General features: G+C 41.1%; 1 protein-coding gene across 1 annotated transcript in view; it reads right to left on the reverse strand.

The window, feature by feature from the left end:
* dgat1a (diacylglycerol O-acyltransferase 1a) overlaps positions 1-15,945 on the reverse strand; it is a 26,892-nt gene extending 10,947 nt beyond the window's left edge. The window contains exons 1-7 of the mRNA XM_020500102.2: positions 15,575-15,945; positions 14,233-14,320; positions 4,609-4,649; positions 4,362-4,447; positions 4,043-4,095; positions 1,620-1,725; positions 1,292-1,420 (exon numbers count right to left, since the gene is read on the reverse strand). Of these exons, the coding sequence (XP_020355691.1) occupies positions 1,292-1,420; positions 1,620-1,725; positions 4,043-4,095; positions 4,362-4,447; positions 4,609-4,649; positions 14,233-14,320; positions 15,575-15,819 (748 nt within the window). The 5' untranslated portion in view covers positions 15,820-15,945. The remainder of the gene's footprint in view (positions 1-1,291; positions 1,421-1,619; positions 1,726-4,042; positions 4,096-4,361; positions 4,448-4,608; positions 4,650-14,232; positions 14,321-15,574) is intronic.
* Positions 15,946-16,395: the final 450 nt, after the last annotated feature.

The raw sequence follows: 16,395 nt of genomic DNA on the forward strand, positions 1-16,395 counted from the left end.
AACGTGTGGATGTACAAGACAGATTATTTCTGACAGCAGTACTTCTGAACAACCAGTAGATGGAGATGGCAGCACAGTAACGTTTCAGAAAGTGGGATGTTGCCGCAAGAGGGTGCATTTAATCATATGTGCGCGTGCTCGTATTTATTCAGGGGGCAAAAGATACATATTTAAACAAACCCCGAAAGCTTTTCGCAGTAAACAGCCCAGCCAAAGACAGGTCACAGAAGTTACTCATACAGCAATGGGTCATACAGCTCATTAAATACCTGTATATTTCTCCTCACGTCACACGCATTTTTGGGGAGGTCAGAGTAATTTGGACAGCCAATCAGATCTCGGGCAGCATCTGTGTTACTGAGAGGGCGCAAATGGCGAGAAAACCCATAGTTGTGCGTGTATGTGTCAACATGCTAATTTGGAGATGCTAACCAGTTGACATTATTACACCAGCACTGGAGAAAAGATCAAATACAATCAACCAGGATGGACAATGTTGATATTTTTTCTCAGGAGGGTGTACAAAGATGGCAGCCGTAGCACTTTATTTTAGTTGCGGCCATTGATACACTGAACAACAACAACAAAAATATATAAAAATATATATAAAAAAATATATAAAAAAAATCACAACATGCAGTTCATTACAGTTCATAAGGAAAATCTGCCAATTGAAATAAATTCATTAGGCTGCAGTTAAAGAACCTGGTGAGGACGACGAGCACGCAGATTAATTCTCCTGTGACGGTTTCTGACAGTTTGTGCAGATATTCTTTGGTTGTGAATACCCAGTTTCATAAGCTGTCCGGGTGGCTGGTCTCATTTGGCAGTTGGAAGTACTGCCAACTGATAAAATTACGTTGAGGTGGCTTATGGTAGAGAAATGAATATTAAATTCTCTGGCAACAGCTCTGGTGGACATTCCTGCAGTCAGCACGCGCCCTCAACTTCAGACAAAACTGCACATTTTAGAGTGGCCTTTTATTGTACCCAGCACAAGGTGAGCCTGTGTAATGATCATGCTGTTTGATCAGCTTCTTGATATGGTCAGGTGGATGGATTATCTTGGCAATGGAGAAATGCTCACTAACAGGGATGTAAACAAATTTGTGCACAGAATGAGAAACTTTTTCTAAATATGGATATTTTATTTCAGCTCATGAAACCAACACTTTACATAGTGTTCAGTATAGTTGGTTTGTACTATTTGCCATTTGTACTTTCCTCATTCGATTATGCACGCAGGTACACAAACAGAAGTGTGAAGGGACACCTGGTCAGGAGTACTCACATGAATGGGAGCGGGTCAGGGTGCGGGCTTTGGTATGCCTAATCTCTCTGCACCACATGTTCACATCCTTATACGAGTACAACTTCATGAAGAGGACGGTATAGACACACAGGGCAAAGGCTCCACCCACTACACAAGACAAAATAGATATCAAGTTTTACAATACTACACTATGTTAGAAGTGGACAAATCCTCTGAGGGGCATTTAGTATTTTTGATAAGGTCAAGGAGTAAATATACTGTTACTCACAGATAAACATTAGGCCTATGTATATGGCCATGCAGTGTAAGCGTGTGTGTGTGTCAGATCATGATCAGGCCATCTCACCTGGGGTAATGGAGGTCAGCGTGAGCACAGTGGCTGATGGGAAAAAGAGGAGGGTGGTCAGATTGACCAAGTAAAGGAATGTTCCAGTAGTCTCTGAGATGGTGCCCTGCAGAGCAACAGGAAAAAAAACAAAAAAACATTGTTAACACAGTGCTCTGGGCACAGAATTACTACATACAGTATAATACATTTATGGGCCTTTGTAGGCCTGGGGTGGTCTAGTGGTCTAAACTGGTGCCTCCAGTATACATGTACCAGTGCGAGTGTGGTGATCATTCTTGAGACGTTTATAGAACTTGGAGTCCACCTGTGGTAAATTCAATTGATTGGACACGATTTGGAAAGGCACACACCTGTTTTATAAGGTCCCACAGTTGACAGTGCATGTCATATCAAAAACCAAGCCATGAGGTCAAAGGAATTGTCCGTAGAGCTCCGAGACAGGATTGTGTCGAGGCACAGATCTTGGGAAAGGTACCAAAACATTTCTGCAGCATTGAAGGTCCCCAAGAACAGTGGCCTATTATTCTTATATGGAAGAAGTTTGGAACCACCTAGAGACTCTTCCTAGAGCTGACCACCCGGCCAAACTGAGCAATCGGGGGAGAAGGGCCTTGGTCAAGGAGGTGACCAAGAACCTGATGGTCACTCTGACAGAGCTCCAGAGTTCCTCTGTGGAGATGGGAGAACCTTCCAGAAGGACAACCATCTCTGCAGCACTCCACCAATCAGGCCTTTATTGTAGAGTGGCCAGATGGAAGCCACTCGTCAGTAAAAAAGGCACATGACAGCCTGCTTGGTGTTTTCCAAAAGGCACCTAAAATGGACTCTGACCATGAGAAACAAGATTCTCCGGTCTGATTAAATCAAAATTGAACTCCTTGGCCTGAATGCCAAGTGCCATGTCTGGAAGAAACCTGGCACCATCCCTACGGTGAAGCATGGTGGCGGCAGCATCATGTTGTGGGGATGTTTTTCAGTGGCAGGGACAGGGAGACTCGTCAGGATTGAGGGAAAGATGAACGGAACAAAGTAGAGAGATCCTTAATTAAACCCTGCTCCAGAGCTCTCAGGACCTCAGACTTGTCTTGTGAAGCGAAGGTTCACATTCCAACAACCCTAAGCACACAGCCAAGACAACACAGGCATGGCTTCGGGACAAGTCTCTGAATGTCCTTGAGTGGCCCAGCCAGAGCCCGAACCCGATCTAAAATTTCTGGAGAGTCCTGAAAATAGCTGTGCAGCAACGCTCCCCATCCATCCTGACAGAGCTTGAGAGGATCTGCAGAGAATGGAAGAAACTCCCCAAATAAAGGTGTGTCAAGCTTGTAGCGTCATACCCAAGAAGACTCAAGGCTGTAATCGCTACCAAAGGTGCTTCAACAAAGTACTGAGTAAAGGGTCTGAATACTTATGTAAATGTGAGTTTATTTTTTATACATTTGCACAAATTTCGGAAAAACATTTTTTGCTTTGTCATTATGGGCTATTGTGTATAGATTGATAAGGAGAAAAACAAAATGTAATGATTTGTAGAAGGCTGTAACGTAACAAAATGTGGAAAAAGTAGTCTGAATACTTTCTGAATGCACTGTATATATACACACTGAACAAAAATATAAAAACGCAACAACTAACAATTTTACTGAGTTCCATTTCATAAGGAAAACAGTCAATAGAAAGCAATTCATTAGGCCCTAATTTATGGATTTCACTTGTCAAGGACACAGCCATGGGTGGGCCTGGGAGGACATAGGCCTAGCCCCTGGGGACCCAGGCCCAGCCAATCAGCCAATTCCCCACAAGCGGGCTTCATTACAGACAGAAATACTCCTCAGTTTCATCAGCTGTCCGGGTGGAGGCGGATAATGGTAGAGAAATTAACATTCAATTTTGTGGCTGTAGCTCTGTTGGACATTCCTGCAGTCAGCATGCCAATTGCATGCTTCCTCAACTTCAGACATCTGTGGCATTGTGTTGTGTGGCAAACTGCACATTTTAGAGTGGCCTTTTTGTCCCCAGCACAAGGTGCACCTGTGTAGTAATCATGCGGTTCAAAATTAGCTTCTGATTGGATGGATTACCTTGGCAAAGGAGAAATGCTCACAAACAGGGATGTGAACACATTTTTGCACAAAATTAGAGAAATAAGCTTTTTGTGTATATGGAACATTTCTGGGATCTTTTATTTCAGCTCATGAAACCAACACTTTACATGTTGCATTCACACACACACACCTTTAAAAAAAGCCACATTGGTTTTTATTAGGGGGGGAATGCTTGAAAAACCTATTTAACAGATGTCCCACACCATCTCTACCTAACAGGCGTCTGAAATACTTGTTCACAAGCAACAGTGAGATTAGTGAGATTTCACAGCACATCCTTCACATTAGTCCAAGACATTATGGCATGACACTCACCACTGATAGCCTCCGCTCCGTGTACAAAGCTGCCATTATGAACACGTTCGAAACTGAGGAAAAATAAACACATTAGATTCGGGTACTCCACAAAAGACAGCCGTGTAATATGCCTACAATATTGATTCCAAAATTAGAAAATTAGCCCCCACTTGGTGGGAAAACAGTTGATGATATTTTAGTTGGTATAATGACTTGGGTTGCAAAGCAACCAAAACCAGACAATAAGACATTAAAATAAATAGATTTGGGAAGATGTACAACAATCACAATAGTAAGGATAGCATGCCAAAGAGGAGAGCGTTTTAGTCTTACATACCAATGATAAGGCAAGATGCAGGCCAGTTATATGGGTCTTTTAAAAACAGTGAAACCACTTGGATGGGGTCCACCAGTATCCCATATCTATCAGAGGAGGTAAAGAAGATATTGATGGATACTACTTTTACAAAAGAAGCTGTGGTCAAAATGAAAGGATCGGCAGTCGTGACAGAAGTGATTAACAAATGATCATATTGAAGTTGACAGCCTAAGTGTTTTAGTTATTTAAAGCTGCAGATACTTACTTTATTAGATTCTCCAGGAAAAGGCGTGCATTGCACAAGACCTGCAACAGAAGAGATTTTGCAATCAGAAGTAAACAAAATTGTATGAAGGCGAAGACTGACCAGTGATCATTCATTATCAACACAGACAGACTGGTCACAGGTCAGTCTTCCACCACGTTGAGGTGAGCCATACACTACAAGTGCCGAGGCAGTCATTTTGACTGCATGTGAATTGTAATTTCAAATACATTTCTGCAATAAAAAAATAAAAAGTAATACCCCCTTTGTCCTCAAATTTTTCTTAAATCTATTTATCACATTTGTTTGACTTCCAATATCACAAAAATAATGTGTTAGGGGGGGGGGGGGTCACATGCAGGTAAGACATTCTGATTTCACATAGTATCGGAAAGAGCAGATTAAAGTTTCCAAAACACACTTCACTTTGCCAAACTTACAATTTAAGAGATGAACTCCATTTCAAAATATCACTTTCTAAGAATAACCCCTGATCCTTGGCGCTCCACACTTTGGAATGTTGCAGTGAAAATGCCTGCCCATTGGCTTAGTAAGGGGAGGGTAAAGAGAGGCCCAGCAGTTTAAATGCTAATCTCAAAGCTATAAAGGCTGATAAGAACAATCATCCATTCTGGCAACAGATAACCTAACCCTGGAGACCAACCCACAACAGGCATATGTTCATAGCTTGCTTCTGTATTACAGCAAAAACAAACGAGATGTGGGATCAATCGAGGTGAAATATCTAGGCTAATCGTCCTTGTGTTTCTCACCATGCAGTGTTGTAGCTGTTATTGGTCTTCAGATTGGTTAGGATACACACAGGCTAGCTAGCACTTCCATTAAAGGTTTAATCTGATGTGTATCACCCTTTTGGAACTTACACTGTATAATTAATTTGATACTTATTGATTCTTGAATATAACTTATGAGTCTTGAACTTAGTTCAGCTGTCATACCTCATCAGAACCAAAAATATACATTTGTTTTACCCTATTGTTTGTAAAAGAATGTAATTGTAAACCAACACCGTATAGCCGCAAAATATGGTTAAAACTATACATTTGATTTCATGGATGGTCAGTCCTTGGATCTATTGTCTGGTCTATGAATTTGAGAGTGGTTACATTTCTCTAGCCCTATCCCTGAGCGGTTTACAAAAACAGGTCCATAGACTAGCCTTGTGACACCATACTGATCTTGCAATAGCTCACATTGTTTCACTGAGGCTAAAATGTTAGCAGGCTATCCATAGACTATATCACAGCGGTCACTCACTGGTGGTGTCACGTTCATCTAAAGCTGACAGTCACACACACACAGAGACAACACTGAAAGAGCAAACCCTGATCCCGAAACCTTGGCCCTGGATAGTGGAGTCGTGCAGACCCTGTTTGAGTTCCAAACCGAAAATAGACATGCTGTTGTTGCCATATTAAAAAAAAGAAAAAGCATGAGTCAACCTACAAGCAGCATACCAGACAGACTGCTTCATTACAAGGTTAGTTTCTGCAGCAGCAACTTCTTTACTACATTATTCAAAAGGGCTTGTTCAATTTGAGGAGCAACATATAAAAAACTAAATCATAATAATTACTAAATTACTCCCATTTCTCCCAAACAATAATGATAGCTGTGGGTTACCTGTATGTTTCAGCCCCTTCAAAATATCAACCTAAAGCACACCAACATAGCATCAATTATGCATGTAGCCAAAGGCTACCTAGCCTAACACACATGACCTGTAAGATACAGAAACTGCAATATTTATGGTCCATTGAAACAGTCCACATACTGTAGATATTGCCTAGGACCAGAGCCATTTATTGAAATAGGCAGCTCTGGTCAGGCCTACATGAAGTAGCACGTGCCGAGGAACCAACCCCTTCGAACTGGCGGGGCATCACAGTGACCGAAGAATATCCTTTGTGAGCCAGCAATGTAAAAGATAGCTACAGAGGGTCCGCCGTGTAACAGTTACATCTCTTTTCTAGCTCACATCCTCTAGCCAGCAACTTTCCACTTGAGTTTCAGACCCATTCATTAGCGGGTACAAAGAATGTAGGGATGATTCCCAGGGAATATGATGGGGGGGGGGGGGGTCCGTTTGAATGTCATAGCGATCATGTTTCAAAGACTGGATTAATACCGGCTTTGGAAATTAAACTTCTCGCTCAGATGCTTTGAAGGCAACGGCAAGATTTTTCCTGCAATCTCTCTTCAAAACAGAAAGAATTGGGTGTTTATTTTTAGTTATAATATATGAAATTCTATCCATATTAATTTAATAAATTGTTAGAAATGCGCATTATTGGATGTTCTGCCAGAAAAATAAAATACCATTGAACTTCCATTAACACTTTTTAAGTAGAACAGGAAATGTCTATCAGAGGAAGAAGAAATTCTGAGTCCTCATTTGACCTTACCCTGGGGGACAGAATTAACTGCAACACATCAACTGACAAATCAAACACTTGACAGGAGTGCTCTGGCTACTGCCCACTCCATTACACAATGCCAGCAGCCTAGCATACCTGGCAGAACATGTCAATGACTTGAACCTTGCCTATCTGAACAGTGCAAACTTAAATTGATCAAACTTCAGAGACTACATTAGGCTAAACCTAGGTAATATGGACCTCCAGTTTGTCTGGACATTTGTGCATGCCTGGTTGTGATTATCAACATACAGTAGGCTACAGCCTCCAGTAGGCTACATGAACCAGATAAGGTGTACTAGTAAAAACAGGCAATGCTTGTAAGGTGGGTGACACAATGGAGAGATTCTTATCAGGCTCCTCTCAGTAAAAAGAAAGACGACACATTAGTGTTAAAATGCCCACCACAGAGCCTAACTGCCAGAGAGCCAAGAGAGGAGTGGTGACCATTTCTTTGACTGCTATAATATAAAGTGAAGTTTGACATTTTATATAAACATCAAGAGAGCGATCAAGAAAGAGTGTGAAAGAGCACGACGGAGAAAGAATGATTGAATGACTTGGCTAGCCTTCACAGTTGAATGAGGCAAGCTGTGTGACACATGACCAAGATGCTTCAGTTCTCATTCAAAGTCCGAGTCTCTTCATAGTTCATAGAAAACTCCTCTCTCATAAGAAAAGAGGGCCAGGGATAAAAGTTCTCTTATCAAACTGATTAGTGTTTTGTTTGCCATGCACAGGCATAGTGTGGATAAGGTAAGTCAACAATGTTTACCATTTCTATTGAGACAGCTCTGAAAAGACATTAACACACCGTTGGGTTACTCATGATTCTCACTGTGTAGACAACAGCCCAAGAGAAACTGATATCTGCCTATCAATAAAACTAGCTATTGGCAGGAAAGCAAAGGCCTACTGAGAGACAGATAACCAACTATCCATCCATCCACAAAGCTGATCAGAGTTGAGTCTTTACAGATTTCCTCAAACAGGAGAGAAGTAATTGACAGAAGAGTATTCAATATTCTACAAATTGCAGTCTAAGTTCGAGTCTAAAAGGACAATGTGGGTTCTTGCAGATTTATATCAATGGCTCCAATATGGCTGATCAGTTGCCAGCAGCGTCACTGTATTCTCTATCATTTGCATAATCAACACATCCCCAGTTTAAACCAGATACAGTATCGGTTTTATTGCATTGGATGCATCTCAATCTATTCATGTCACACTTCAACATCTACAGACACTGACAACAGATCAATAAAATATCCGTAATCTATGCCGAAAAGGGATATCGCTTATATTGTTTTTGCATTTTAGTCAACCCTAATCCTTTTCCTAACCCGCTGCGTAAATACTCCTAATCTGCTACGAAATGTCAAATATTAAGTTCATTTGACAAAAGCTGGATCCCTCCTTGCCGTGACCATGAAAAGAGACACATTGTATGACACAACGTCCATAAAGCTTAGAGAACATTGTCCCCAAAAAATTGTGGTTATCATGCAATTACCCAATGATAATTTGTTGAACTTCATTCATAAGGAGGGAAAATGTATGGACATTACAGCATATGACAAAGGCCTGCTGTGTTGACTATTGGTTGTCCCAGCCCAGCAATAGATGTAATATTTATATGAAACTAAAACCTGAATGAATTGAAACACCAAACACTTAAGTGCCATGAAGGTAAAGGTAACCTGAAGAAGTGATATTCTAACATCAGGAGTGCTTTTCATTTGTTTATGTACTTCTGTAGGTTCACCAACAGACCTCCATCAATACACCCATGTCAACTGGACTCCCACTGAAGATGAGCAGTGCTGCAGGAGCATCAGGTTCTACTTCTTTTCCAGATATGAAAAGGAGACATCCCTCAGCTGGTTGTCATATGCTGTGCTTTTGACTGAATTATTCTGTTGTGCCATTTGAGTATAGCACCTTCATATCATGACAAAAGTGCCCTATTAAACCCTATGAATATATCAAATGTAATTTGGAATGTTAAAGTACAGTATGTTTACACAATAGGCTATATTGTTGTAAGGGTGAAATATAGTATTTTTCTCATCTGCTTTGCGCTGACCCATTGAATAAAAAGTATTTCTTATAGCTCTACTATTTTCTTTTAACATGTAAAACTAATTTTGCATAGACAATGTAATTGTGTTAGTCTTAGGCAAACCATTATCATAGTAGCACCTCCAAGTGCCACTCAGACCTTCTGGGAGAAAGGTATCTTGCATTGAATTTGGTAGTTGTGTGTATGATTAAAGCTCTTACTTCCATACATTTCACCACCTAGATTACAAGGGTTGGATTTGCAATAAACAATTTCATGTCAGCACAAGGCCTGTACAACATCAAGTATAATGATTAGCCTCATATACTTTGTTCACTGGAATTGTTAAAAAAAATTGAGAACATATAGCTGAACATTATGTAAACAATGTGTGAGCTAAGCTATTTTCTGCTTCATATGCACTGTCAAGGGGTGCATTGCAAATCCCCATAAGGCCAATGCCATCATACTGTAGGCCAGTGGTTCCCAACACTGGTCCTCGAGTACCCCAACAGTACAGTTTATCGTAGCCCCGGACAAACACACCTGATTCAACAAAATTTGTGTTGGGGGTATTCAAGGACTGGAGTTGGGAATCACTGCTGTAGGCCTACGGCTGCATTGCATGCCATTATCAGCTGCAAAATGGGTTCACATGTCTGATATCCTGAAAATTGTAACAATCAAATAAAACTAATTGTAGAGCTTATGACTGAACAGAAAGATCATTTTCATTTGAGAATACATCAACATACAGACAAATGAGATTCCCCTTCCACTGTTTACTGCAGGATTGTGATTAATCAACATAACGATTATTCAAGATGAACTAGTGTCCAAGTTAACAATTAAAACACATAACTTTAAAAAAAAAAACAGAACCATTTCAAAGTGTACAAGTAAGCTAACTCATATGTAAAGGTTAAACACTTTATTCACAAGTAGGCTATTATTATTATTAAAGTATCATTTCAGGTGAACAAAAAGTCAATACCAGAGGTGGCCAACCTCTCTCCACTGAATCACAGGGGAGCAGACTTCTGTTCCAGCCCAGCAATAGCACACTCGATTAAGTAATTAGGCTTGATACATTGAATCAGGTGTGTTAGTGCTGAGCTGGAACAGAAGCCAGCACACACAGCAGGGTTGGCCAGCTCCAGTTGTAATACGTTTATACATTGTGTAACTTTTAAACTGTATTTCTGTTCACAAAATGTGCTAACATAGGTACACATATAGTATACAAGGATGTACCCTTATTCTCTTGGGACCTCTTCATCTGCAGACAGGGTTTGACAGCTCTGTATCTGAGGACAGAAAACATCAAAAGAAACAGACTGCATTATTCTCAAATTAAACAGCACTGAATATTATGTAACTATATCTCGGTCCTCAGTTTCCCGCTAGAGACTGGAACTGGAGAATATTTTCACAATGTCACCTTCTCTATCCAGAGTAGTCTACTATCCCTTCTGACAGCTGGAGCTGCTAACTAATCCTTTCACCCTCTTCCATGGCTGTCATCCCCCTCTTCAAAGGGGGGGGGGGACACACACACACTCTTGACCCAAACTGCTACAAACCTATATCTATCCTACCCTGCCTTTCTAAAGTCTTTGAAAGCCAAGTCAACAAACAGATTACCAACCATTTCGAATCTCACCATACCTTCTCTGCTATGCAATTTGGTTTCAGAGCTGGTCATGGGTGCACCTCAGCCACGCTCAAGGTCCTAAATGATATCTTAACCGCCATCGATAAGAAACATTACTGTGCAGCCGTATTCATTGATCTGGCCAAGGCTTTCGACTCTGTCAATCACCACATCCTCATCGGCAGACTCGACAACCTTGGTCTCTCAAATTATTGCCTCGCCTGGTTCACCAACTACTTCTCTGATAGAGTTCAGTGTGTCAAATCGGAGGGTCTGCTGTCCGGACCTCTGGCAGTCTATGGGGGTGCCACAGGGTTCAATTCTTGGACCGACTCTTCTCTGTATACATCAATGATGTCGCGCTTGCTGCTAGTCAAGCTCTAATCCACCTCTAATCCACCTCTACGCAGACAACACCATTCTGTATACTTCTGGCCCTTCTTTGGACACTGTTACCAACCCTCCAGGCAAGCTTCAATGCCATACAACTCTCCTTCCGTGGCCTCCAATTGCTCTTAAATACAAGTAAAACTAAATACATGCTCTTCAACCGATCGCTGCCTGCACCTGACCAACATCACTACTCTGGACGGCTCTGACTTAGAATACGTGGACAACTACAAATACTTAGGTGTCTGGTTAGACTGTAAACTCTCCTTCCAGACTCACATCAAACATATCCAATCTAAAGATAAATCTAGAATTGGCTTCCTATTTCACAACAAAGCATCCTTCACTCAAGCTGCCAAACATACCCGTGTAAAACTGACCACCCTACCAATCCTCGACTTCGGCGATGTCATTTACAAAATAGCCTCCAATACCCTACTCAACAAATTGGATGCAGTCTATCACAGTGCAATCCATTTTGTCACCATAGCCCCATATACTACCCACCATTGCGACCTGTTCGCTCTCGTTGGCTGGCCCTCACTTCATACTCGTCGCCAAACCCACTGGCTCCATGTCATCTACAAGACCCTGCAGGTAAAGGTAAAGTCCCCCCTTATCTCAGCTCGCTGGTCACCATTGCATTACCCACCTGTAGCACGCGCTCCAGAAGGTATATCTCTCTGGTCACGCCCAAAACCAATTCTTTCTTTGGCCGCCTCTCCTTCCAGTTCTCTGCTGCCAATGACTGGAACGAACTACAAAAATCTCTGAAACACTTCTCCCTCACTAGCTTTAAGCACCAACTGTCAGAGCAGCTCACAGATTACTGCACCTGTACATAGCCCACCTATAATTTAGCCCAAACAACTACCTCTTTCCCTACTGTATTTATTTATTTAGCTCCTTTGCACCCCATTATTTGTATTTCTACTTTGCACATTCTTCCATTGCAAATCTACCATTCCAGTGTTTTACTTGCTATATTGTATTTACTTTGCCACCATGGCCTTTTTTTGCCTTTACCTCCCTTATCTCACCTCATTTGCTCACATCGTATATAGACTTGTTTATACTGTATGTTTGTTTTACTCCATGTGTAACTCTGTGTCGTTGTATGTGTCAAACTGCTTTGATTTATCTTGGCCAGGTCGCAATTGTGAATGAGAACTTGTTCTCAACTTGCCTACCTGGTTAAATAAAGGTGAAATAAAAATAAATAAAATTAAAATCTAGGTAGCTAACAAATGCATTGGAGTTACAGCGATACATACATCAAGATAGCTAGCTGGTGTGGGATCCTGTGTTTTACATTATAGCCAGTACCATATATATAGGATTAAATATTATCTGATGTTGGCTGTGTGAAGTATCTGCATTTGTGCACTTGAGCATAATCAAGAGAGTAAACAACTGCTTGCTACATCTACTTGCCTGTTTGTGTGTATGACAAGAACTGAGTAACATGGTGTGACCTGCATGTTGCAAAACTGTAGATAACAGCCCAGCAGATGCTTTGTCCTTGTGTTTGTATGTAACAATATTGAGCACATGGTGTGACTTGCTGTATCTTACAAAGTTGTGGTTAAGCAGGCATAGCGAGGGGTGGTCATCACAAGGTTTAACTGAAATGGAAAAATACTGAACAGCACAATTGCAGGAACTGAGCAACTGTTATAACTAGGCTGCGATACCAGAACAGTAGGAATCTATACATCGACGGAGGGAGGACTCCAGGAAGCACCAAGAGGCGTGGCAGCATCATGCTTTGGGCCTGCTTTTCTTCAGCAGGGACAGGGAAGATGGTTAAAATTGATGGGAAGATGGAGCCAAATACAGGACCATTCTGGAAGAAAACCTGATGGAGTCTGCAAAAGACCTGAGACTGGGACGGAGATTTGTCTTCCAACAAGACAATGATCCAAAACATAAAGCAAAATCTACAATGGAATGGTTCAAAAATAAACATATCCAGGTGTTAGAATGGCCAAGTCAAAGTCCAGACCTGAATCCAATCGAGAATCTGTGGAAAGAACTGAAAACTGCTGTTCACAAATGCTCTCCATCCAACCTCACTGAGCTCGAGCTGTTTTGCAAGGAGGAATGGGAAAAAATGTCAGTCTCTCGATGTGCAAAACTGATAGAGACATACCCCAAGCGACTTACAGCTGTAATCGCAGCAAAAGGTGGCGCTACAAAGTATTAACTTAAGGGGGCTGAATAATTTTGCACGCCCAATTTTTCAGTTTTTGATTTGTTAAAAAAGTTTGAAATATCCAATAAATGTCGTTCCACTTCATGATTGTGTCCCACTTGTTGTTGATTCTTCACAAAAAAATACAGTTTTATATCTTTATGTTTGAAGACTGAAATGTGGCAAAAGGTCACAAAGTTCAAGGGGGCAGAATACTTTCGCAAGGCACTGTACATCCTGTCAGCTCTGTTCTGCCCTGCGTGGTATTACAGTGAGCCCGTATATTCGAAAGTTGCATTTGCCATTTATTACTTAGCTAATAAAAAATACATAGTATACAATCGGTGACTCATTGTTATATTTATCCTGATACCAGTTTCGAATTTACGCAACTCTAACACTGGTGATATTTAATTCACTTAGCTAACTTTACATGCTGTATAGCCAGCTAATGTTAATAACTAGCAAACTTTACGTTAGCAGCTCATTTGAGTTAGCCTGCACACAGAGTTTATGTAGCAAGCTCTAGCTAGCTAGCAACACATCATTTTCAAAAAAGATTTACTTACTTTAATAGGTTCTTCCACTGCCTCCATTTTCTGGGTCCTTAGAAAAACTAAATAGGCAATCTTCCTGAAGTTTCCTGTGGTAGCAAAAAATAGCCATCCAACATGGTGCCTGGTGCGATAGCTAGGTGATTTGTGACGCAACTTCAAGCCCGCTATAGCAGTAAGCCCAAAAATTATTAATTAGGATATTTTGATACTTCAATAAAAATAAAGCAAAATTATCCTTGGTATGAATTTCTTAAAACAAACCCACATAGCTTAGTATAATTATTAATGATCAAATCTTACAACAACAAAAAAGTCAGGCTTGCACCTACCAGCATGACCACACACCAGTTGAGGATGCCTCTATAGTTACTGTAGCCACTGGCTGAGCTGAGCAGGGACTCCTGGAGGACATGGCAGCTGAAGAGACAGTAATAAGGATATACAGTATTAGATACAACTAATTAACTTCAGTTAAAAAAAAAAAATTAAACAGCTCATTGGCCGGTGCACCTCGACATCCCTCTACTCCAACCTAATATGCGGGCACCTGAGTGGCGCAGGGGTCACTACAGTCCCTGGTTAGAATCTGCGTCACATCCGGCCGTGATTGAGAGTCCCATAGGGCAGCACACAATTGGAGGGGTAGACAGTCATTGTAAATAAGAATTTGTTCTTCACTGACATGCCTAGTTAAATAAAGGTTACATAGAAATTTTAAAAAGTTAAGTGTTAGTTTGTATGTGTGTGTGGGGGGGTAAAGCAGAAGACATCACGAATGGTCTCAATATATATATATATATATATAAAAGAGGCTTAAAAACAGGTCTACGGCGAGCAGTTAGTTGATTATAGAATTGACATTGCTTTAGGGGGGAAATTATAATGTTCATAATTCATTGCATCATTTGTCACAGATATTTTCTGGCAGTAGGCTTATATCTGAGATTTAATTTCCCAAAACACTGGATATTGCACTTCGAGCTTTGGGATAGTAAACTTTGTTAGGACTTTGGCAATTCCCAGAAGGCGAAGGACATTGGTTGTGAAAACTGGAGTAAAGGGGGTTTGTTTGGTATTGCGAAACCAGAAGACACCTTGCAGTGGAAGTGATAGGCCTACACAAAACAAGCCCATAATTGAGGATCACTGAAGTGTACAGCCACAGTTGCACTAGTCTAGCACATTTAAAATGTACTGCAGCATAACTAGTTACCTGATCTGCAAAGGTAACCTATGGACTTTTGGCCTAGATTTCTTGCAAACATGTAAGCAAAGGAATCATACATGATGTAAGTGAACCTATGAAAGATTAGTCCTTTCGACCTATATTATGAGGAACCTGTAGCTTGTACCTACCTACCTGCAGCTTGTATTATGAGTAACCTGCACCTAAAGTTTAGAAAACATTTCAGGGCTGCATGTAACTTTGCGGTTAAGAGCATTGGGTCAGTAACCGAAAAGTTGCTGGTTCGAATTCCTGAGCCGACTAGTTGAAAAATCTGTCGATGTGCCCTTGAACAAAGCACTAAACCCCAATTGCTCCTGTACATTTCTCTGGATAAGAGCGTCTACTAAATGACACAAATATAATTCTAACAAAAGAGGAGTGACAGCTGTAAATGAAAGACTTCTGTGAGCTGAGCGCACAAAAAGCCTTGCGTTATGTCTTACCTAAATCTTTCGCTGGTTTTGCTCCTCTCCTTGCGTGGTGTAGTGACCGGCTCGTGCACCCGTTTTTCCTCCTTCACTTTCCGGTTGCTGTGGCTCGGTTGGCTTGAAGTTTTTTCCCCTGCACTGCCGTTGGCTTGTTTAGAATTGGCACCCGCTGGCGTAGCGCAGATGGTGGTTCTCCTTGTTCTGCGTGTCATCATGGGGACTCTATCGTTTCTGTCACCCATTTTTAACATTTGAAGCATTCAACCGTACCTTGCTAGAATTGAACTAGACGTTTTTCCTTCGAGCCTCTGCTGTAAAGTCCAGCCCGACATGCTGTCGAGGAGAAGGTTGCAGTCCCAGTTATAAACCTCAACATTATTTTGATTGAGGAGGGAGGAGCAATAGTTTGTAGGAGGTGCTGGTGGGGGGGGCTGTGACGCGGCGCACAGTTTAACGCTTTTGGAGTTAGTCATTCATTTTGTTATTTAAAAAATGGCGTATAAATGGGGAATATTGTTTATCAAAGTCTGGTTTTCCTCAAAGTGCACACATGGCAACTCCTTTGCATGCCAGAAGACAAGAGTAGTGAAACGTTACAAGCACCAGTGCACTGAGCCCACCTTCATGGATTTCCAATTGAAAGTGAATGCATATATTTTTAAATTGCTATCCCTTTGCACCAATCAGATAGCATGAAATTATAAATCCCTCCTCAAAAGAAGTTAAGTGGATTTCCTGGGACAATAGCAGATGATACATTAATAGCTGTATGGTAGATCACAACTCGAACTGAGAATTCGTTGTAATTGTTATTTTCTGTTGTTAGACAAACGATT

Source organism: Oncorhynchus kisutch, linkage group LG14 (assembly GCF_002021735.2).
Source record: "Oncorhynchus kisutch isolate 150728-3 linkage group LG14, Okis_V2, whole genome shotgun sequence".
Lineage (NCBI taxonomy): Eukaryota > Metazoa > Chordata > Actinopteri > Salmoniformes > Salmonidae > Oncorhynchus > Oncorhynchus kisutch.